This window comes from Sebastes fasciatus, chromosome 4, assembly GCF_043250625.1.
Source record: "Sebastes fasciatus isolate fSebFas1 chromosome 4, fSebFas1.pri, whole genome shotgun sequence".
Classification (NCBI taxonomy): domain Eukaryota; kingdom Metazoa; phylum Chordata; class Actinopteri; order Perciformes; family Sebastidae; genus Sebastes; species Sebastes fasciatus.
Window position 1 is genome coordinate 24,205,622 of NC_133798.1, and position 23,316 is coordinate 24,228,937.

General features: G+C 40.6%; 1 protein-coding gene across 1 annotated transcript in view; it reads left to right on the forward strand.

The window, feature by feature from the left end:
• Nucleotides 1–23,316, forward strand: part of slco3a1a (solute carrier organic anion transporter family member 3A1a) — a 43,712-nt gene that overhangs the window by 13,456 nt on the left and 6,940 nt on the right. The window contains exons 3-6 of the mRNA XM_074633006.1: nt 19,915–20,013; nt 20,100–20,372; nt 21,144–21,308; nt 21,411–21,609. Of these exons, the coding sequence (XP_074489107.1) occupies nt 19,915–20,013; nt 20,100–20,372; nt 21,144–21,308; nt 21,411–21,609 (736 nt within the window). The remainder of the gene's footprint in view (nt 1–19,914; nt 20,014–20,099; nt 20,373–21,143; nt 21,309–21,410; nt 21,610–23,316) is intronic.

Below are 23,316 nucleotides of genomic sequence, written 5' to 3' on the forward strand. Positions count from 1 at the left end.
TTCTAAATGGGTTTTTCCGTCCCCTACATAAGCCTGCATGCTGAGTTTGCCTAGCAACACCAGTTTGTTTTATCACAAGATGATAAACGGCGTCGCATTAAACGTTCATCAGACAGCCGCTGCTCCTCTGCATCACTGTAATGAACTGCGTGGGCTTGTCTTTCCGCCATGTGTGACGGGACGCCCGACAGTCTGCTGTGCTACGAGTTGAATGACCGGGAGACGTGCGTTCTGCCGCAGGCCCCGGACGCAGCGGCCGCCCCCCTGCTCGGTTACCTCGAGGTTGGTCCTGGAGGATAGAGAGGGCACTGAACACGAGATTATCTTGTATCCAACTGGTCAACAACATGCTGCCGCTGTCTCGAAGCGAATCAGTAATTATCCCCAAATGCTCTGAGTATCATGTAAAGGAGTCAGAAAGGAGCGGAGCTGAGCAGAGGGAGACACTTCACAGTGCTCCTGTTTTGGTGAAGTCATTGTGATTGATTAGTGGCTGCCCAGAATTAAAGATTCATTAAATCTGAGCAGAGTAAAGTCATTTGATTTGAATCTGCTGTCCTTCCCTTTGAATCTACTGAGGTCAGTTCTGCCTGGCAAGGAGGCAAAACATACAGAGCAAATATGTCCGCTGTTTAATAATTTTCATCAGCAGCGGCTGTTTGCAGATGACGAGAGCTGATTGAAGACCTGTTTGTTTAGATGTCCTGATATGAATCGGATGGGGCGGGTGTTGAAGGGTGTAGACTATTAACATTCCCACATTTCTGCTGTGCGTCAGGCCGTGTAGTAGTAGCCTCATAAGGACTCGTCATCTGCTGGCTGCTCGTCTGAAGTGAATTACCTCCCCCAGCCAATCTGCTGTTTTTGTGGGATAGTATTGCACTGACACCGTAATTATGCCAGTGTGTATGTTTTGCTACAGTCTGTACAGTCCTGTCTGTCGAACGTCTGGCTGGTCAGATCGGATAAACATCCAAAGGTTTCACTAAATCCCTCGTTTGTTTTTGTTTTTGTTTTTGACAGCTTGCGCACAAAACAGAGGGAAGCAGCTTAACATATGTGAACCTATTTACATATGAACTGTTCCATGAAGGGAAATGTACAGTTGCAGGGGTGGTATCACAAGATATTTAATTTTATATTACGGTAACGGTATGTATCATGATACAGTAATTGTTCTGTAAATTCAATTAAGAAATGGTTTAAATACTGTACTTCATCACATTTCATTATTTTCTTTTATTTGGAACTTCCAGCTGACTCACATGAGACGACACAAGTTCAAAACAAAAGACTCAAAACAGGTTCCTGAGGACAATCATTTCACGTGTTACAGATTTTAAGGTGCAAATAAATACCAGTCGGACTTCAGTTTTGTATTTTAGAGTATACCAAAAGAAAAAAGACTTGACTGCAGGATCTTCTCATCGGTAATTTAAAAAAAACGACAAAACAAAAAGTTCAGTGTGCAAATGTCTGGTAACCATGTAACGAGGGTTGGTTAAGAGGCCTCCTCCTGCTCTGTATTTACAACTTCAATTTCCTCCTCAGTGTCTGCCCAAATCATGTTGCCTTGCGAGGCAGCTGGGTTCGGGATATCGCAAGATCACTAGATCATGCAAGAATTGCTACCACAGTGGAAACGGTATCGCCAAATCTCTACCGGTGGACCAATTTCTACAGCATGTACCGTCATATCGCCCAACCCTATACAATAGTAGAACTAAGAAGTTAGCCCCGGGGTAGCGTGGATAACTTTTTAGGCTTGGAATTGAGGCTGTCAAAGTTAACGTGATATTAACATTATCACATTAATTAACATTCATTTCTTTAACGCATTAACGCAACTTGCGATTTTTATGTTGTCGTGGGCTCAGTTTTAAAGCTTGAGTGAAGATACTGGCATCATATGAAATTAGAAAACCTAAGGAAACTGTTGGTACCAACCATACTAGCTCGTCGCGAAGGAGCCTAAATAATGCTCCAGAGTTACGGTAAATTTTTGCGATGAAAAACTGTCATTGCCATTTTCTGACCTCAAAATATGTGAATGAAAATGGGTTCTATGGGTACCCACGAGTCTCACCTTTACAGACATGCCCACTTCATGATAATCACATGCAGTTTGGGGCAAGTCATAGTCAAGTCAGCACACTGACACACTGACAGCTGTTGTTGCCTGCTGGGTTTGAGCTTGTCATGTTATGATGTGAGGGTTTCTGGACACTCATTGTCACTGTCATTGTTTTGTGTTGTTACTTGATTTCCAAATAATAAATATATACATACATTTGCATAAAGCAGCATATTTGCCCTCTCCCATATTCATAAGAGTATTAAATACTTGACAAATCTCCCTTTGAGGTACATTTTGAACAGATAAAAAATGTGTGATTTATTTGCGATTAATCACGATTAATTATGGACAATCACATGATCAATCGCGATTAAATATCTTAATCAATTGACAGCCCTACTTGAAATAAGTATTTTATTTTTGTGAACCTTGAAATTGGACTAATTTAAGAGCAGAAATCTGGACTAAGATATCTTTGTGAAACTGGCCTCAGCATGGCATATCTGGAGACCCGTTACAGATCATTTTTAAAGTCACACTGATGAGGGGCCAACTCTTCAGGCCTGGTGAACCTTTCATCCCTCAGCTGGACCATGAGGGAACGGAGAAAGTGTCAGTTTGGAGGCCAGTAAATAGGTCAGACCTCTGCAGGAAATGGATCAGTGTTGGATAACAGATATGAAACCCTCGGGCTGTCTCACCAGCGCCTGCAGAGTCGTATGTTGGAGCTCCTTGCTATTGCCATGAGCATGTTTCCTTTTTTTTTTTTCTCACACAACATCGCCAGGAGTGGAGCCGACGCTCAGCAGCAAGGTGCCCCATGTGGCATCCTGCTGCATTGTGGCTAGTATTTGTGGCACCTTTTCCCTCTCCATCATGAATCCCCGTGGCCTCAGTAAACCTCGCCATGCCACCATGCAGCCGTCTCGAGGCAATCTGGGTCAGGCTCTGTCACTGCTGATTAAAAAGGGGATTTTTTTTTTGTCATCCACGGGGGGGTGGAGCGTTGGGATAAGAGGTGGGTGGAGACAGATCATAAACACGGCATCATCAGCGAGCCGTTGCCACAGAAACGGCTTGTTGTTATGCTGTTTTTTTTACTATTGGATTGAGATGCTCAGTCCTGCTGTGGAGGATGCAGCTGTCATTCTGCTCCGTCTGATCTTCAAACCACACAGGGTTTAAAAAACGGCTGCCGGTCAGCTCCCGTCCTGGACTCGCCATACTGCTCTGAAAAATGAGCAGTTTTAAGTGTACGGCAAGACCTGACCTTGGACAAGGACTTTGCTCAGGAAATACTGATTCACGCTGCGCTCGTGGTTTTACCACAAATCCCAAGCCTCATTGATTGAGTGGTGTGTAAGTGGTTGCTCTCTGGGCTCCTAGGATTACTCAGAAGCATGTTCAGCACTTAATCCCCATATCACTGATGGCAGAGAGTGAGGGATAACAGCGCCTAATTAAATGGACTCTGATCAATAGGTGGGCAGTAATTATAATTAACCATTTGATTGAGTCAACCTTTATGTGTAGATTCTGCTGCATTTAATACCAGTTGAGTTAAACAGTTTTTCTCCTGACAAAATACAGCTGATATCATAAACCTCAAACTGTAAATCAAACAGGCTGAATTTTTTTGTCGTGTGATATGAATGCTCGGTTTTAGATTTATGGCTTTGTGGAGCTCAGTGATCATTTTTACAACATTATTTATCAAGTTTTATTGGAATCATATTGTGTTTTAAAACTCCAAAGTAAGATCCAAACATGGGATCTTTTTGCTTTACATGTGTGGAGAGTTTAGTCTGATCTACTGTCCTTGGGTTTCACATGCTGGTTTCCATTCAGGATCGGATTCACTAAGCGTCACAGTTTTTTTTTTATTAGCCAAGATCAATGCACCAACAGGTAGAAGACCTCCTATTTTTAGCTGATTGTCATCTTCACCTATTGAAATGATAACCATCACCTGTAGCTAATTATCGATAATACCGTAAATAACTCGCCAAAAAGGTAAAAATGAAACTCTCGGCTGATGTTAATTTGCTCTCTTTAAGCTGGTATTTGTATCCAGGATCATTTGTTAGACATAGAAGCACCTCTCTTCAAGTCTTTACACATAGGGGGTGTTTTTCTTTCTTGCAATTAATTTGCACGTCAATATATTTTTTAAAAGTATTGTTTTGTCATGAGTACTTTCACATAGAACATTATTATTATTATTATTATTATTATTATTATTATTATTATTATTATTATTATATTACGTGGCGAAAAAGCTATGTAATTTTTTTACGGGTCAAGCTCGATTTCTCTGAGCTTTCGCACCACGAATAAACGCATCAACCAATCACGGTGTGCGGACATATTCAAAAACGTACACTATAGTGTACAACAACACAGAGGCTTCATAGTTCTAACCAAGACAGTGAACTTTATTATTCACAAAGGCAGTTCGTACCAGATGTGCTCCTTCCTGTCTTACCTTTCACAATAAAAGCCCTAGACATAGGCCTATAGGCTACACTGTAAATGTTTACTCAGAGCATTTTGCTTGAAGGAAACTCAATAAAATAGCTTACAGTAGTTTACGCTGTACAACAATTTACCTCAGACAGACTGCCAGACGCTGCTCTGGGTCTCTCTCTGGGTGCTCTCCTGGTAGTTGGTCCTCTGCCTGCATGAATTTATTTGAACCTTTTTATTGAAAAAGTGTTGCAACTGTCGCAAATTTGCATTGCTGTCGGTATGAATAGTTTTGATTGTATTTTGCATTTTTGTGCCGTTTATTCATCACGCTCCCAGCATGTGAATGCCATTATAATTGCAAATTGACTGCCTTTTAGAAGTTCAATAAGACCAACAGAGTGGTCTTATCTCAGGTGAAACCATGCAGCTAATAGTGTCACGTCAGGTTCGGTTTATGCATATCATCGAAATAATTTTAGTTTATGAGCTTAAATGTAAGTAGGCTCCATCTGTTAATTCAGTGTGTCAGATACAAATTCAATCAACACCTTGTTGTACTGTATCTCACGTTGCTCGTCTCATTTTCAGGTTATAGCTGCATGTTGTGAACATTAAATAAATAAAAATCAGTGTTTCTGTCTTAACAAAACAAATAACGGGTGATATCAAATACATATCTGAGGCCTCTCTTCCACATGTTGAAGCTAAACCTAAATAAGATAGAAAGAATTCAGATATGATGAGTAGATTTGATACTGGATTCAGATTAGATACATCTCTATTGAACCCCATCTCGTAACATAAGAGAATAGTTTATTGCATCAGTTTGATTATGATTTTGCCCACTTGACATATTGTGATACATATCGGGTAAAAATATTCATCTTAATAATCTTGATTAATATCTTCCAGTCCTATGGCTTTTCACTTCTAAGTCAACTTTTTGATTCCTCAAAACACCTCCCACATATGTCCCTCCCCATCGATTCTCCTCTTCCTCAGGATGCAGCACAATTAGTGCCCCGTTATAATTGGCACACACGGTGCTGTGCAATCGCCCGTATAGTGTGCGCCTGCTTCTCACAGGTTCCTGGAGAAAAGGGGGGAAACTGGCTGTTGGCATCTCGATCCTGATAATTAGGCCAAGCCACCTGCTGAAGAAGCTGTTACCAGCTGCTGTCAGAGAGTACCAAACCTCTCCGAGCTCCTCGTCTTCAATAGAGCAGCTGCGACTCTCCATCAGTGAGACGTACACGCTCTGGTCTTTTGCCCTTTCCCCTCCATGCCTTCATCCTACCACCCAACTGTCCAACAATGGGGACTGTGGGTAGCTCCGTCTCGGCTCCGAGCAAACATCTGAGGCAGGATTACAAACGGATCACTGTAGCAGGGCAGAACCACAAGCCTTTGCTCTGTTACATTAACTCCTACCCGCCGTCTATCCGTCCCTCTCTCCCCTCAGTCTCCGTCTCTCCTCCCTCCTCTGCTGACCCGCCGTTCACAGTCTGCCTCCAGCATCACATCACTGCCCTGTTTGAGAACATGCCCGGTCTGTTTGTGTAATCTTATGGCACAGAAACACCATCATTATTATTGTAACAGCAGTCGAAGCACGCATTACTGTAACATCTGAAAACCGCTAAACCGCTCGCACAGAAAAGACCTGGCAGCATTGATTCATATTTTACTGTCTGGTTACGAACAATGAAGATCATTGCATTAATTAGGAGTGTGGATTTTAAAATCTGTAGGACATGAAACGAAAACAAATGGACTTTCAGTCAGAGCAAACTAATACTGATACTGCCATTTAGGTTAATGAGGGCTTTTACTGCTTCCTGGAATAGTTGGAGTGTGATGACACCAGGTTAATTGGACTCAAAGATTAAGTTACTGCATGTCAGGTTAAAGTAGCCTCCGACCTACAAGGTCGAAGTAGAACCAGCTCTCAGGCAGACTGGGCACAACACAAATCAGGCTGTTCGCTCACGCCGTTCGTAGCTATACCTACGAAAAGTAATGCATTGTAATTCGTGTATATATCCCACAAAATCAATTTGATGTAATCCACGTAATTGTGAACCAGGAAGGATAAAGAGAAACATGTCGGGGTGGATGGGTGGGTCAACAAACACCCGACTTTCGGCCAGGAAACCGCTGTTCGTAACCAGAAGTCAACGAGGATTTAGTTGTCGCGTAACTTCCGTACTTAGGTTACACCACTTTCTTAGTTATTTTAACCCAAACCACAATCTTTTCCTAAACCTCACTAAGTAGTTTTGTTGCCTAAACCTAACCAAGTTGTTTCCTGTGAAGACGGCAGTTTATTTTGAAAAGACGGGAGCGGAAATTGTGACGTGTCGCTGGACATTCGTAGGAAAATGCACAAAAACTGAAGATTAACTTTTCGTAAGATATCATACGAAGCATTGTATGAGGATACGTTGTATAAATACATGTTGCATGTTTAGAGTAACTACATTTATTTGACTAGAAAAGTTTTATTCAACAAAAATATATTTTTACCACTAAAACATAAGCTTACAATATCTATATTTGATTAAATTGTCATGTGTCTATATCTATATAAAGGTAAACCCGTGGTACACAGGTGATTTGCATTATTTTGGCCTTTTTCACAGCAGACATTTTGACTTTTGAAAAGCATGTGTTACTCATTTCGGGTGTTTTTTGAAGTGGAGGTTATATGAGGAATATTTTCTGATGGGGAAAATGAAACTTATCTATACTGTTTGTGTCAACTGAGTGTGGTGGCTTTGAAGAGAGCATAGATAAGTTTCACTTTGAGAGGGCTGTCTGATGGCAAGATAAAGCGGTGGAAATATTCTAAATATAGCGTACACTTTAACTGATTGTGGGTTTTTTTAGGTGGCTAAAATACATTTTGCTGCTGCCCCCTTCCACAGCAGTACATTGCTTTGCTCCTGTGTCGGTACTTTTGTCTGCTTCTCCAAACTGGGGGTGTGACGACTGTCATCTACAGTAGGTAATACACTGACTATGGATGAATACCTCATACAACCCCACTTCAAAACACCCCAACTATCCCTTTAACGATGACTCCGTTCTATTATATTGTGCATGCTGGCGTCTACAGACTGTGACTCTCCTGTCGGACAGATCACACATGTATCATCCTTTTTGGTACTGTATACAGATTCTGGTAACATCACAAGTATTGAACTTTTCATGAAGTATAACGGTTGAAAAAGTTCAGACAGTGGAGGCAGGACCACCTCCATATTTCTATTAACCTCTCCTCGTATCTGTTTATTTACACAAAATGCAATAGATGCTTTTTAAACAATCATTCCCATTTTTTTTTTAATTTCCCTCACATCTGTTTGTTGTCTTTTCTCTGCATTTATTATCAAGTACTAAGTGTAATTCTAGACACACACAGGATATGAACACACACAGTTTGTTCCATTCCCAAAGTTTAATATGACGGCTTCACTCTGTCTTATATAATCTAAGAGGGCCGGATGTTGATTTTTCTAGATAAAAAAAAAAAGAAGCATTTATTTCCATGACAGAGCTTCACTGTTCCAGCTCTGACTTTTTTTCTTTCCCATCCCGCTGCAGTGTGTTTTACTTAAGTGATTTTTCTCTGTATTGTCATCCAAAGAGTCATGGGATGTGGCAGCTCGGTTGTCGCAGCCCCTGAATTATAAAAGAGGACAGAGATCTGTCGGGCACAGCACATCTTCAGTCAGTATTTACTGTTGCTTTTTCTTTTACCTCTGATATAAAACAGTGAGTATGAATACAATAAACCACTGCAAACGATTATTTGCATTATCGATTAATGAATGAGTCCATGATATGAGTCCAAGGTGAAGTCTTTAAATGTCCGACAAACAGTCTAAACCCAAAGATAGTCAATTTACGATGATATGAAACAGAGAAAAGCAGCAAAACCTCACATTTGAGAAGCTGGAAACTAGAGCTGCAACGATTAATCGATTAGTTGTCAACTGTTAAATTAATGACCAACTTTTTGATAATCTATTAATCGATTTGAGTCATTTTTTAAGATTTTTTTTTTTTTAAAATCTCTGATTCCAGCTTCTTAAATGTGAATATTTTCTTGTTTCGTTACTCCTCTGTGAATATAACTGAATAACTTTGAGTTGAGAACAAAACAAGACATTTGAGGATGTCATCTTGGGCTTCAGAAAACTGGGAACTGATTGCCATCTTTCACCATTTTCTGGCATTTTATAGACCAAATAACGAATCACACAGATTAATCGATGATGAAAATAATTGTTATTTGCAACCCTATAGCAGGGAAAGCTCTGATTACAACACACACAGAGGTTGATTGAATAATTGATTAATTGACTAATCATTTCAGCTCTAATAAATAGATTTTTGTTTTACTTTTGTATTCTAATGTACTACTAAAACTAATATTGAATATAAATAAGTTTTTTTTGTGGGTTTTTTATTACATTTCTAAGAATATAACATATTCACACCAATCAAAACAAAACCTGCATATACAAAGCTGTTTTAGGGTTTTTATTGAGCTTGACAGCATTCAGATCTGTTTGAAAAGTTTGATGGTAAATTAAATATTTGTAGTGTAACTCTGTATTAAATGTTACTTCAAGTGGCATTTCCCAAATCATATTTATAGTCATAACACACCTCTGGCATTAGGAAGTGAAAGATTGGAGATAGTAGTGTCTATGTAAAACAAAGATGTGTTTTGTGTTAAATTACAGAACATGATGTAGTAGAAATATGTACAGGAGTCAGTGAAAGTCACTTGATTGTCCTGCTACCTATAAATATTTTGGGTTATCAGCAGTCTAGACTCATATCAGGAGTCTACGGTATTGAAGCCTTCAGCGAGGCCCGACGTTGACCTCCCATTTCAGGCCGTGACCTCTCGGAGGCTTAGATTGAGCCAGAGCTCAGCTTAACGTGTCAGGGTGTCGAGGGGAACAGAGCCGCAGAGTGTCGGCCGGCCGCAGCCCGGTCGACGCTCTGCAGTAAACCCGACTGCTTCATCCTCAGGGTCAAAATGCTAATAAGTTTAAAACTTGTCCTTAAGCGGCACATTTTATACAGCATCTATTTGGCATCAGTGAAACACTCGTCTGCTCCGGTTCAAGTTAGAAGTTGAGAAGACGAGAAGAAGACGCTGTTTTGATGTTGCAGCCGGACGTTGTGCGGAGGGCTGGTTTCAAATTTTAGATGATTTGACGTAAGCGGAAGTTAAAGCAGGATGATCCTGATCTAATGGCATTTGAATGTGAGTTGAGAGCCGACTTTAAGCTTCGGCTTGTTATTTAGGTCATGGCTGTGTACAGCCAGCAGGGTTACTATGGGCTATAGCTAACCAACAAACCATCTCGATATTTTTTTTCCCAATCTGTAACAATAAATTGATAATTAATTAGTCGATCAACAGAGAAATTATCAGGAACTTTTTTCAAATAATTTTTCAAGCCAAAAGATTTGCTTTATATATATGATAGTAAATTTAATATTTGGGGTTTTTTAACTGTTGATCGAATAAAATTAGCAATTTGAATACATCGGCGTCGGCTGTGGGAAATTATATTTTCTCGCATTTTATTGACAAAAAAATTAATTAATTAATCTCCACAAATTAATCAATACAACATAAGTACAATATAAGATAAATAAGGCATTAAAAACCTCTTGGATTAGCTGAAAATAGCATTGCAAACCTGAAAATTGGGCTATTTTTTCATTAAAACAAAGTTTTTCATAGGACAGAGAAGCTATATTAATTCAATATTAATTTAATTAAATGTACTATGGTACAAATATTTATTCTGTGCGATTCTTAAGATGTTTTTTTGAAACAGCCAGTAAGACCTCAGTGTGAATAATGTTGACGTTGATACTAAAAGCCACTCAGGTGGGCCGAGGCTTCACTTCCTGGGGTGAAAGCTGCTGTCTAATGCTGTTAGTACTTACTTATGGATCACTGAAGATTTGGTAGCTGTTAATATCCCCTGTACCTCATCAAAATAGACTTCACCTTAGAGGCAACTTTTGCATGACTTTTACCTGTTTATTATTAATCCTGCTGGCATGAAGGGGAGGGCTGAGTTTACATAATAGCTATCTGCAGAAGCTCATCATGTCTGACGTTTGGATTTTGTGTCACACTAAATGTGTACAGAATTTAAAGTCCATCATGTTTAATCTCAGTAAGAAGATTTATTCATTTAGATTAGCTCATTTCCTCTCAGCAAGTTTGTTTTTTGCCGTTGTTCACAGGTTCACTTCACCATGGAGTCGCTGTGCATGAGTCTGCAGGATTAGGGTGTTAGTAGTATCGTCCAAAGATAGAGGAAGTGGAAGTGGTGCTTCAGTTAGATATTTGAGAAATGAAAGATAAGAATTTCGTCAGTTCCTTAGAAGAGTGCCTGACGACAAATGACTTTGAGATTTAGATCAGATGTGACAGCAGAAAAAGTAACTAAAAAGGAATAATGTGAACAGACAAAACTTTACAGAGACCGTACAACCAGCTCCTTTGTATTTATTTTTTAAATATTTGATTAACATTTACATCCTTTATATAAATCAATAAATAGATCCCTATGACCATAGCTGATAGCATCATGCAGGTGTTTAGCAGAGTCTCACTGAGGTATTAGCAGATAAAGTGGCAGTAATCTGAGAACCACAGATTATGTCATGACATGCTTGAATAGCTTCTTACTCATGAATGAATGACTAAGACCTGACATTTAAATGCATTTTCTCTTCAATATCTGCAGCAGGTTGTGAATTATGGGAAATGGGACACATGTTGGTAAAAGGTTCCTGTTTAACTGGCAATAAATAGAAAGTATTGACCTATTAAAATAAACCCGCAGACCAACAAGCCACGAGATATCTCTGAGTTGTTGCGTTTGTGCAGCCTCTACATGTAACATCAATGCTGATACTTCAACTGCGTCCTCCCCCCTTAACAACAGAGCCCTGATTGACAAGTTGACGAACCTCCAATCACTCTGATTGCATGTGGAAATTGTAAATCCTGGACGTTTTTGTCGGAGTGCAGAACTCCATGCATATTTACTGCATAGCTTGTAGTCAGTAGTCTGGCTACAGTGTACAGGGTGAGATAAACAAGGCATTTATGAGGAACTATGAAAGGTGGGACAACCAGTTATCAATACGCGTGGGAAAATGTGCCAAAAGTTGGGTGACTCGCTCAGAACGGCCCTCCAGAGTAAGATACATTCACTTTTGTTTCTCACAGAGTCACATCGCCAGGTAACAACATGTTAAAGGGGACTTATCATGCTCATTTCCAGATTCATATTTGACATACTTTTGGGTTTCTATTAGAACATGTTTGCATGCTTTATTATTAAAAAATCACATTATTTTTCTCATACTGTCTGTCTGAATATACCTGTATTCACTCTCTGTCTGAAACGCTCCATTTTAGCACCTGTCTCTTTAAGACACACTCGAGAAACAGCCCAGTCTGCTCTGATTTGCTTGTAAGAAAAATATGGTGTACATTTGCAAAGTAGATCTCAAGCCGTGAGCGATATATTCTAATGAGCCTGCATGTGACATACAGTACAGTAGGAAGGGGAGCCAAATCTGAATGGCTTTTTGAATCGCATGTTTTCTGATCTAGGCAGCCCACAAAAAACTGACTGGGTTGACTTATTTCACAGTTTGTGGGTTGGTAGGCACTCCAGATACCCAAATGTACTGTATGTGAACAAGCACTGAAAAAGTTAGTTTTTTATATGTCCCCTTTAAGCTAACTAGCATGTTGCAATCACCACCCACCAATCAAACAGTCTTCCTCAGCTACCACTCCTTAGCAAGCAACAAAGCACACCCTTTTGTCTATAACATCACCAGCTTACAATAACTAACTTTGGTCGAGGACAGCCCCTACCAACAACAGATTAAAACGTAGTAAGACGACATTATAAATGATTAAAGAGGGGACTTGACGAATGCTATGGGGCAGCCTCCGACTGAGCTAAAAGCAAGCAAAAAAAGGGTGGGTCTTTAAATTTGATTTCAAATAATGGAAGAGGAACTAATTATAAGAACTGGATACTATTTAGCTCTGACATAATCCTTCATTTTCAATATTAATTAATAACAATTCACAGACCGAATGGCTTTAAACCACAGATAAGAAGATGTGTGCTTTTCCTCAGTACAAATGTCGTTAACTTATGAAACCCAGTCCAGAAAACATCCAGCAGTTATCGGCTGCCTGCTGTTTCTGTGCAGTTGATGAGAGGAGAGGAAGCGTGTTGCCAGGAAGCAGACGGATGGTTGTTAGGTGTGGTGTGTGTGAGTTGAGGAGTGTCTGAATCTTTTGTGTAACTGTCAGTATGAGCAATGCCACCTCTCTTCAATGGACATGCAGGAAATGGCCTGCGCTCAGTCCGACATCTGTGGCCTGTTTGAGCGTTCCTCCCGAGTCTCTTCAATCTTATAAAATGTCTTACGCACAGAGGTTGTTATTATGGGCTGATGTACGGCAGAGGAGGAAGACGACTGGGCTTTTGTTTGAAAGCTCTTTAAATCGCGTGGTCTTAAAAGTTTATAGTCACTTTAAATGTGACCCTGAAATCTGGTGTCTGCTTTATGCACTTCTTCCGTCCCCAAGACTCTCTTTTGTTCCTGCTCTCGATTGACCCCTTCGACATAAACCCGTGTTTAGGCCCTAGAGAATGGAGAGCTGAGACACTTGGCTTTATCTTTAGTCATCATTTAGCTCACTCTCAGTTTCAGTCTGGCCCCAACTCGTGAAAGTGGCACAAGCTGTTGTTTGGCCTCCAACATCACACTGTCCCTCTGCTCTTATTGAGCTCAGGGGATTACTGAGCCAACTTGGGCCGGATTAATGGAGGAGGAGAAGGAATTCCTTTTGTACAGTGAGAGCGTGAAATAAACCGAGGACGGTGCGGGGCGTAATGCATCTGACATTTTCGATTACCAAGAGCTCCTCTGTTTAACCTCACGCTGTGTTGGCTTACACTCTCAACCCCCTCCACTTGGATGGTCTAAGAAAGTCAACTTTGGGACAAGGGGCTTTTTAAATGCTCGTTATCTTTGAGGAGGACCTTAAATGGGCCTCCTGCTGATTTAATCTCAGGAGTGATTTTAGGAAGAGCGAAGCCCAGTCCGTCACAGTTATCATCTCCTCTAGTATGGCTTCATCTTTACATAGTGTTTTGACTGAGCCATTACGAAAGTCTATAAGATGGAGGTGTTTTGTATGTGGTCGTATTTTTTATGTGGAAACGTCTGAGGATAATGACGTCAAGGACTTTCCACTTCTGCTAAACCACAAGTGCTACCGTGTGAAATACTCTGATCTACAAACGCGTGGGCATTCGTATGTTTGACATTCATCTTACGTCAACTTCTCAAATGTAGTTGGTAGGATATGGGATTCATCTGTGGGTTAATTCATATCCGGAAAAGGACAAGCCTCATGGCCAGCAGCTCTGCCAGCCTTTTTCTATTGGCCTCTAAACAAATTAGAGGGAAACAAAAACAATAGAGCCGAGCTTTGTTATTGAATTACATCTGACATGCTCCCTTGAGAGTATAATTCACAGGATACTAAAAGGCTCGGGAGAACTACAACATGAACAAATTAGTTTGTTTTGTACTTATCTTGTAACAGGACCGCTGGAAGGGAAAAGGGATTTCGAGGCAATTTAGAAAAGTAGTGTGTTACAAAGATTACCCACGGCGGTGGTAGTGTATTGTCCTTCATGGAGATTTAATGTGCTTAACTTTCGTTTTGTTTTTTTTCTTCAGTTTAATCCTGTCGTGGCAAACAGGAAAAACGTCCCTTTCCAGCTTGCACAGGCACAGTTGTCTTTTTGTCTGTGACCGGAGAGCAAAGGTCGGTTATTTGAAATAAAATAAGGAGAAAGAATAACAGGTGGCTGGGCAGTAAAAGTTTGTGATAACATAACCAAGCTTGTCAATGTGTGGCCAGCAAAATCCTTCATAGTTAAAATCAGCTTAATGGTCACATGCTATTTTTCTGCTCTGCTCTGCCTCTTTCTGTACACACAATATTTTGACAACTTGGGAAATATTCTTACTTTTTCCTTTCTTGCTGAGAGTTAAATGAGAAGATTGATACCACTCTTCATGTAGGGAGTGGTATCTTCTCACCGAAAGCCGCCCACGCATGATGAGCCATAAAATCACTTTGTGCTGGCTGTGCCATTGTTTTCCTAAGAGGAGAGCGGTGCCAACTAGGTGGAAGCGCCACCCTTGGCGTGGCACACAGCTCGAAATTGCCACCGAGCGCTGCGCTCAAATTTCAGATTATTTAAACTTTGACCTCGGTTGCCGCTGACCTTTCATACCTCAACCAATGAGGTTGCTACAACTGTTGTTGTTGCCTAGAAACTATAGGGGTGGGAATAAAAATCCATACTGCATAGTATCACAATATTTTGCATGGAAATATTGTATCAACAGACGACAAGTATCGATCTTTTATTATATAAACTATTAACATGTTAATAATCCGAGAATCCCGGCCGCTATTCTGTCTTTCAGAGATTGTAGCGGGCTCAATCTTAAAGTTAGAGTGAAGATACTGGTATCATATGAAACTAGACTACTAAGGAATCAATTGGTACAAGCCATTTCATGTTAGCTTGTCGGGAAGACCAATAAATAACGCTTCAAAAGTTGCGCTAAATTTTGGCGAGGAAAAACTGGCATGGTCATTTTCAAAGGAGTCCCTTGACCTCTGACCTTAAGATATGTGAATGAAAACTCTGAGATGAAACTCTGAGTGAAAACTGTATCTTATTAGATAAAACAGATGTTGACATACTGCATCATTTGCAGTTGAAAAAAGTTAGTAAATCGCAATATATCTTATCATTATACTCGGCATATTGCAGAATGTTTAAAATCACAGTAAGATCATATCGTGACTTAAGTATCGTGATAATATCGTATCGTGGGGCCTCTGGTGATTCCCACCCCGACTAGAAACAGTGACGTAGCTTCCTTGCGCACTTTTCAATGACAAATCTATACCTGCCCTGCGCTTTGTCTCCGCAAGGCTCTGCGCCCTGCCTCGCGGTGATCAAAGACCAAATTTGTTATCATCTGAATGAGTTGTACTCGCAGCAACAAATAGACATAATTCCCATAATGTTGAACTATTCCTTTAAGCCAAACTGGAGAATTTAACCCAGACATTAGTAGACGTTAAGTAGATTAGGCTCCGGTTGGTAGAGGAAAAGTACTGAAGCAATGTTGGACCTGATACTTTGCTTATGTTTTGACTACAAGATCGAGTTCATGTTCATGCCAGCTTAATCCTATTGTGGGAGACGAACTTGCTGCACGCTTTTCCTCTGCTGGCTTTGACCTTAAGAAAAAAAAAAACTATCAAAAATATATTTCATGTGAAAATTATCACCAACTTCAAAAAATTGCGTTCCCCTTGTTTCTTGTGCAGAAGTAGCAGATTGATAAGCAGGCATCATAGATTAGTGATCTCTTCCACAAGCGAGGCCCGGCGCTGTGGCACAATGTTATCATCAAGGAGGCAGCGTTTCTTAAAGCGACCGGGGGCAGGCACCGATCTCACTGGAAACATTTATCCTCTCGGTGGTCGTGGGACTCCTGGGCTAGAGCTGAGCCCTCATCCCCTGCTAACTGAATTTCCTCTTTGAGGTTTCCTGTGGTGAAAGAAATTGTGATGTTGTTGCTTAGAGAAGACAACACTCCGTTTCTAAGGAAACACTCGAAGCAGAGAGTGCACAGGCCTCATTTGCAGCACCGCAGGCAAATTCGCTTGTCGACTGCAGCCCTCCCTCCTGAAAGTGGCTGTTAAACTCTACAGTTTCATAAACACTCCCTGATGTACCACAACAGCTCTTCCTGTGTGATTGTGGGTGTGAATCCGCCCCCCGTCAGTCTGTACGTGGATGTGGTTAAACGAATATTGTTTGAGCTTAAAGCTGCAGCGGGTAAAAATGGAGCAAATATGATTAAAAAAAGTTATTTTTATAAAACAGTCACTATATCCTGACAGTAATGCATGAGACAGGTAATCTGAAAAAAAAAATGTATGCCTCTGTGTCCTCTGGTGCTCCTAACGGCATCTGCAAGATTTCACAGACCGGAGGAAAACAACCAATCAGAGCCGAGCTGGAGCCTGCCGTCTCTGAGCAGCTGTCAATCACTCGTAAACTTCGATCAAACTAGGCAGCGCTGATCAAATATGAATCAATATTCTGTTACTGTAATGCCTATTCCTCCCCTCAAATGTTTTCAGACACATCTTGTAGTGTACTGTTTAGCTGTTAAAATGAGAATGTTTGTGACCCGGCAGCCATGTTGAGATCAGTTGAGGAAATACCAAACACCGCCCACCAGCCGGATCAAACTTTCTAATTTTCCAGTTAAACAGTACACTACAAGACGTTTCTAAAAACATTTGAGGCGAGAAATAGGCATTACACTAACAGAATATTGATTCATATTTGATCAGCGCTCCCTAGTTTGACCGATTGGTCGGAGTTCTCAAGAGATTGACAGCTGCCTCCGTTGAATGAACAGCCAATAGGAACGCTCTCTCTCTGAAATGACCTGTGATTGGCTAAAGTCTCCCGTCACGGGCTAGATTTTCTAAAGCCTGAAAACAGAGTTATGAGGAGGTGAAGAGGTCTAGTTTTCTCTCAGAACACTTGAATTACAATATGCTGAAAGGTTATTATGGTATTTTTGCCCAATGATGCCAAAAACATTCTGCCTACTGCAGGTTTAATTGTTTGATATCAGTCTTGCATTCAGACTGTCATTAGAGGAAACGAAACTTATGTTCATATTACAAAAGATCGGAAGCTAGTTGAAGGAAGAGGTAAAAACCTGTCATGCTCTGGCGCCTCATGGACACACATCATCTGTATCTTTGTTCATTTCCGTGCTGTTAACCGCAACGATGTTTCGGCTGTATGAGAAACAGTACGTTCACATCCCACCACGAAAGCCACTGTTCTTTTGTTTCACTCCCCGTCTTGCCTAAATGAGTTGTGTTTCAAGGTAGGGAGCCACACCTAACAAATCTGCGAGACATTTCCTCTACGCGAAGAATAAAACTATGGTGTGAACGAGGCTACAATTATGTGAATGTGTTGACTCCCTTCCTACATGTGGGTGGTCAAGGCGGGAAGCAGACCGTGCATTCACTCTCAGCACTAGCAGAGAGAGCTTAGTCACAGTTTCCACGCTTGTTCATTAAGTGGCTGCTCCTGGCATTCGAGCAGCATCTTACTGGAGGCTCCGTGCTGATAGCAGCAGTGTTCGGAGCCAACATGCAGCCAGTAATAGGGGATGTTTCTAATGCTGCAGGGCCGGAGGAGGAAGTGGAGTAGACGGGATGATTTCATTTTATATTGATGCTAATTCGTAGTTTCCATTTCCGTTTTTGTGAGTGGCAAACTTAGATGTACATCTGGTTTGTCTCCGTGTGCCGGATACAGTCTAATAATACCACAGATCACAGGACATACTGTATACAGTCAGGGAGACGGACTCTCCCAAATTGAGCTTTGAGTCTTCATTATCAGCCTGCAGTCTGAGTCACAGCGGCACACTCTCGGCCCGCTGACAGCGCTCTAATGAGGACTTTGGATTAAGCCCCACATCTTAGAGCAGATATGGACAAAACAACTGGTTTCCGTTGTCAGGTGTCGTCCTCCTCACAGTGCGTGTTTGTGTCTGTTTGTTCGGCGGGGCTAACCCTGCGATGTTTAGAAAGCTGAGCCATGTGATCATAACGAGAACACTCACTGTGTGCCTTGCCACCGCCACCGCCGCTGCACTTGCCTTGTGGTTTTAACTGGCTGATTTGATCTCGCATGACAGACTAAATGTTTCCCTGTTTGCTGTCTTGCTTCACACTGTACCTCCTGGAAAGGACGGCACAGAAGTAGAGCTGAAATGAAACCTAAAATGGCAAATATTCTCTGGTTCAAGCTTCTGAAATATGAAGATCTTTAGCATCTTTTCTGTCTTTTATATCATTTTAAAATGAATATCTTATTGGATTGTTGGCTGGACAAGGCAAGACATTTGAAGATGCCATTTTTTTTTTTTACATTTTATGAACTAAAGGATGATAGGCCTTCCTTGATGTGGAGACATTTCTAAAATGTTGTCGTTACTCTACATTCACAATAAAATGTTGATATTTCTGTTGATTTTTAAACGTTTTTTAAGTAATTCACACATTCACTGACATTGTTGCATGCCACACAGGGCTTTATTGTGTTTTTTTAAAATAGATTAAGACTTTATTGTCCCACCAGAGCAGGCAATTTGTCTTTTTGACTCACCAATAAAGACAATAAAACACACTAGGACTGCAAAGATTAATCAATTAGTTGCCAACTATTTTGATAATTGATTAACAGGTTTGATTAAATTCTTTGATTCCAGCTTCTTAAATGTGAATATATTCTGGTTTATTTACTCATCTGTGACCGTAAACTGAATATGTTTGAGTTGTTGACATTTGAGGACGTCATCTTGGGATTTGGGAAACACTGATAGAAATGTTTCACCATTTTCTGGCATTTTATAAACCAAACAACTAATCAAGAAAATAATCAATCCGATACCTTTGTTTAATTAATGTGATGTATCCCTCACTGGGTGGAAGTGACTGGGATAGTTTTTTTATGTGTAAGACAACATCATTCTTGACTCAAACATTGCTTTCCTAACTTTGTAAAACAAAATGTAACAAACAAATACATGTAAATTTAATGAATTGTTATTTATTAATGAATTAATAAATCCTACACCAACAACTTGGCAAAAAAGAAATTCAAAATTAACAGGAATTACAACTCAAGTGTAAACCTTTTTAATGCAGCAACAAATTGGACAAAACGTAAACAGGAATTTAAATTCTAGTCTATAATGTAGACAGCATACAAACATAAAATTGAATTTAATAGATCGGCCCCATTGTCACCGATATCCGATCCAGCTATTTGAGTCAGTAGCGGCCTGATATCTGATCTGATATCAGTATCTGTGCATCCGTAAGTTGCAGCCCTAAACACAATAAGCATGACATTTCATTATCAATATGTGTGCAATGGTTGATGCAACTTATTGAAATCTCCCGGTATGGTGACATTGATTCCTTCTAAGTTTACCTAAGAGGTGTTTTACAGTATTACACAGAGCATCTCATGATTTAGACTTCTGATCTACAGTATAACATTCACAGATGTTTTAGTAAAACTATCCTCCTTCTTTTGTTTGAATGAGTAAAGTTGCTGTTTGTTTCTGTGCAGGAATCCTCTTCTCTACTCTGGTGTTCGGGCCCGCCTGTGGCTTCATCCTCGGCTCCGTCTGCACTAAGTTCTACGTGGATGCTATCTTCATCGACACCGGTAACATTTCTCCAGTGTTGCATTATCTCAACGTGTCTCTCTGTGTGTATGTGCTTTATTGACCTCCGCTGTGCCTCTCTCCACAGAGAAGCTGGGCATCACACCAGACGACCCGCGGTGGATCGGGGCCTGGTGGGCAGGCTTCCTCCTGTGCGGTGCCTTACTCTTCTGCTCAGCTCTCTTCATGTTTGGTTTCCCTCAGTCGCTGCCGACCAAGGAGAAAGAGGAGGGGGCAGACAGCGAGCAGGTTATGCTTCCTCCCTCTCTGAGTGCAGACTATGACACTCCAAAGCCCAGCAACGGGGTTGTGCGCAACCACGAGCCTGCCAACAGCCCCACCTGCTGTCAGCAACTCAGGGGTGAGTGTGCAACATCCAGTGTACAGCAGCACTGCAGTGAAATTACACACTTACATGTTTTTCTATATTCGACACATGTGAATAACACTAAAAAGTTGAGTTTGCTACTGTTGAAATTGGTCTAAAATGATAACAAATTTAGACCATAGCTCCTTTTGATTAGGTAAAGTAGTAATACCACAATGAAAAATACTCCATCACAAGTAAAGTACTCCGCAGGAAATGTTATTTAACTCTTTTAACTCTGGTCTGCCAAGTGCCTACACTGGTATTTCTGCTTGTTGTGATGTCATTTCTTGGAGTATCTTCATATGCTTCATATCCCTAAAATCTGTACAACCTAAGCTTGTTTGTTTATGTCAGTCAATAAACTATAATAAGTCACAAAAGTATTGAAATTCTGACATGTTTTTTCATAACATTTTACTAAATAAACACACGAAACATAGTGATCCAAAAGATTTCTAAATATAGAAACGGTCTGTTTTTAAAGGGTAAGGTAAAAGTACTATCAGCAAAATTTACTTAAAGCATAAAAGTAAAAGCAGTCATTATGCAAACTGCATTTTATCCAATGAGTATCTACCAAGTAATTATATTATTATATATTGTATTATTATTGTGTTATTTGATTACTAAACAAATGTAATCAAATGAGATCAGAGCAGGTACCAAATCAGACAGAAAGGCAACAAGAGACTCCGTTCTGTCCTGCTACCTGACATGCTACAGAATATTACTGATCATCCCTTTTTATTTCTGTATGTCCAGTGATCCCCAAGGTGACCAAGCACCTCCTGTCCAACCCAGTGTTCACCTGCATCGTCCTGGCGGCCTGCATGGAGATCGGCGTCGTGGCTGGCTTCGCAGCCTTTCTGGGGAAATACCTCGAGCAGCAGTTCAACCTCACCACCACCTCAGCCAACCAGCTGTTAGGTCAGTGTTCAGAGCAAAAACATGCTGTATACACACACACACACACCATGATATACAGATTACCAGTATTATAAACAGGTTGGGGTAAACTTTATTTTTCAGGTATGACAGCCATTCCTTGTGCGTGTCTGGGGATCTTCATGGGCGGTCTGCTGGTGAAGAAGCTGAACTTGTCGGCGCTGGGAGCCATCCGCATGGCCATGCTGGTCAACCTGATCTCCACCGCCTGCTACGTCTCCTTCCTGTTCCTGGGCTGCGACACCGGCCCCGTCGCGGGAGTGACGGTCTCATACGGCAACGAGTAAGAGAGAAGCTGGATATATGGCAGCCATTTGTACTTAAAGTTGAATACGGGTTAAGGCAGTACCAAGTCAATTTGTGAGATGAAAAAACATATTATTCTAAAAGTTATACTTAGTTTTACACATTTTTTCGCTTGAAATCTACTGAATTATCTTACTTATTCAGGATTTGAAAAACAAACAAGGAAAACATTTGATTAAACTGGTGACTGGGCAAAACATTAATTAGCACAATCACATACTGTATATTGACCGTATTTCAGCAACAGCTTAGCCGATTTGGACAATATTGGAGTGGCTTTGGGGGTTATTGAGGATACTTAATCCTTTTCAAACATTTCCAAAAATCCAAAATGGTCATTTAAACCAGAAGAGGCCATATTTCAACTCCCGTTGGACCGATTTTGATGAAGTTCCATTCAAGTTTTAGAGGACACTGAATCGATTGGATTGGACAGATAACTTACTGTATGTGGAGAGACTTCAGAAAACAGTTCCAAAGCATACTGGAGCACCAACGTTTCGACGGCAACTGCGTCTTCATCAGAGTCTTTTGACGTTTCGACAGACTCTGATGAAGACGCAGTAATAAAGTTTACTGCCTTAAATCCGTGTGCTCCAGTATGCTTTGGAACTGTTCTCTGAAATCTCACCTGTGACAAGATTGCCCTACTCTGTGAGCACCGGACAGGCCTTCTATTCCTTGTGAGGCGGCTGAAGCGCGTTTGACCTTCCTTCTTCATTCAACTTACTGTATGTATTTGAAATAATTGAAATGACTTTGGTTATAAATTGTAGGATATTTATGATCACAATTATCCAAACGATGCAGAACATGTACACTTTAATTCACAGACCATTACAAAGAAGAAAAAAAGGAAAGATTAAACTGGTGACAACTACGAGTACAAGTAGACATTTACTCTTTTTAAGGGATTTACAAGCCAAAATAATAGTTGGAAGTCACCGGGTTAGATCCGTATCATTCTGATGTAGATAGTTAAAGTGACTCCTTGGCTTAAGGCTGCAACTTGGTCACGCTGACTTAAATTTATCTGATTTAAAAAAGTTTAACTTCCTGGATAACTGGTCTTATGACGGACTCCGTTCAACCACGATTTTCCAGTTTAGCTAAGAGTCATGACAAAGCTGTTTTTGTAACAACTAACCAATCACATGCGACTTCAGCAGATCAGATAGTGTCTTGTACGTGAGATCAAACTGTTTTCCTCAGGAGGAAGTTAGTGAAGTTCAGTCTAGATTCAGCAGAGAAAGATAGACTATAGATTATAGACAATAAACTATAGATAATGTAATTTCAGTGAGTATTTATACCCTAGATTGTGGATTTGTGTCCTATCATAAGGACCCAGTTATTCTAATAAATAAACATGAGCAGTAAACAACATTATACAGTGAAAAGTAACACTGCTGCCAAGGTTAGAGGACTTTATTGGAGGTGAACTGCAGAGGGTCTAAATGTGTAAATAAAAATTCTTCTCGCTGCCGGTCATTGGGGCACAGTGGGATTACTTTTTATTCAAACAACTTTGTGTCATCTCAACGAGTCCATAAAAATATTTTCTATTCAGAAAGTGGCCTCGCGTTGCTCCGGGCTGCACGGACTGAATACAAATGCAAACAGATTTCACTGAATCAGTCACCGGTCCTGTGAAAGGGCTTCAGAGCTGAATTATTATGCAACA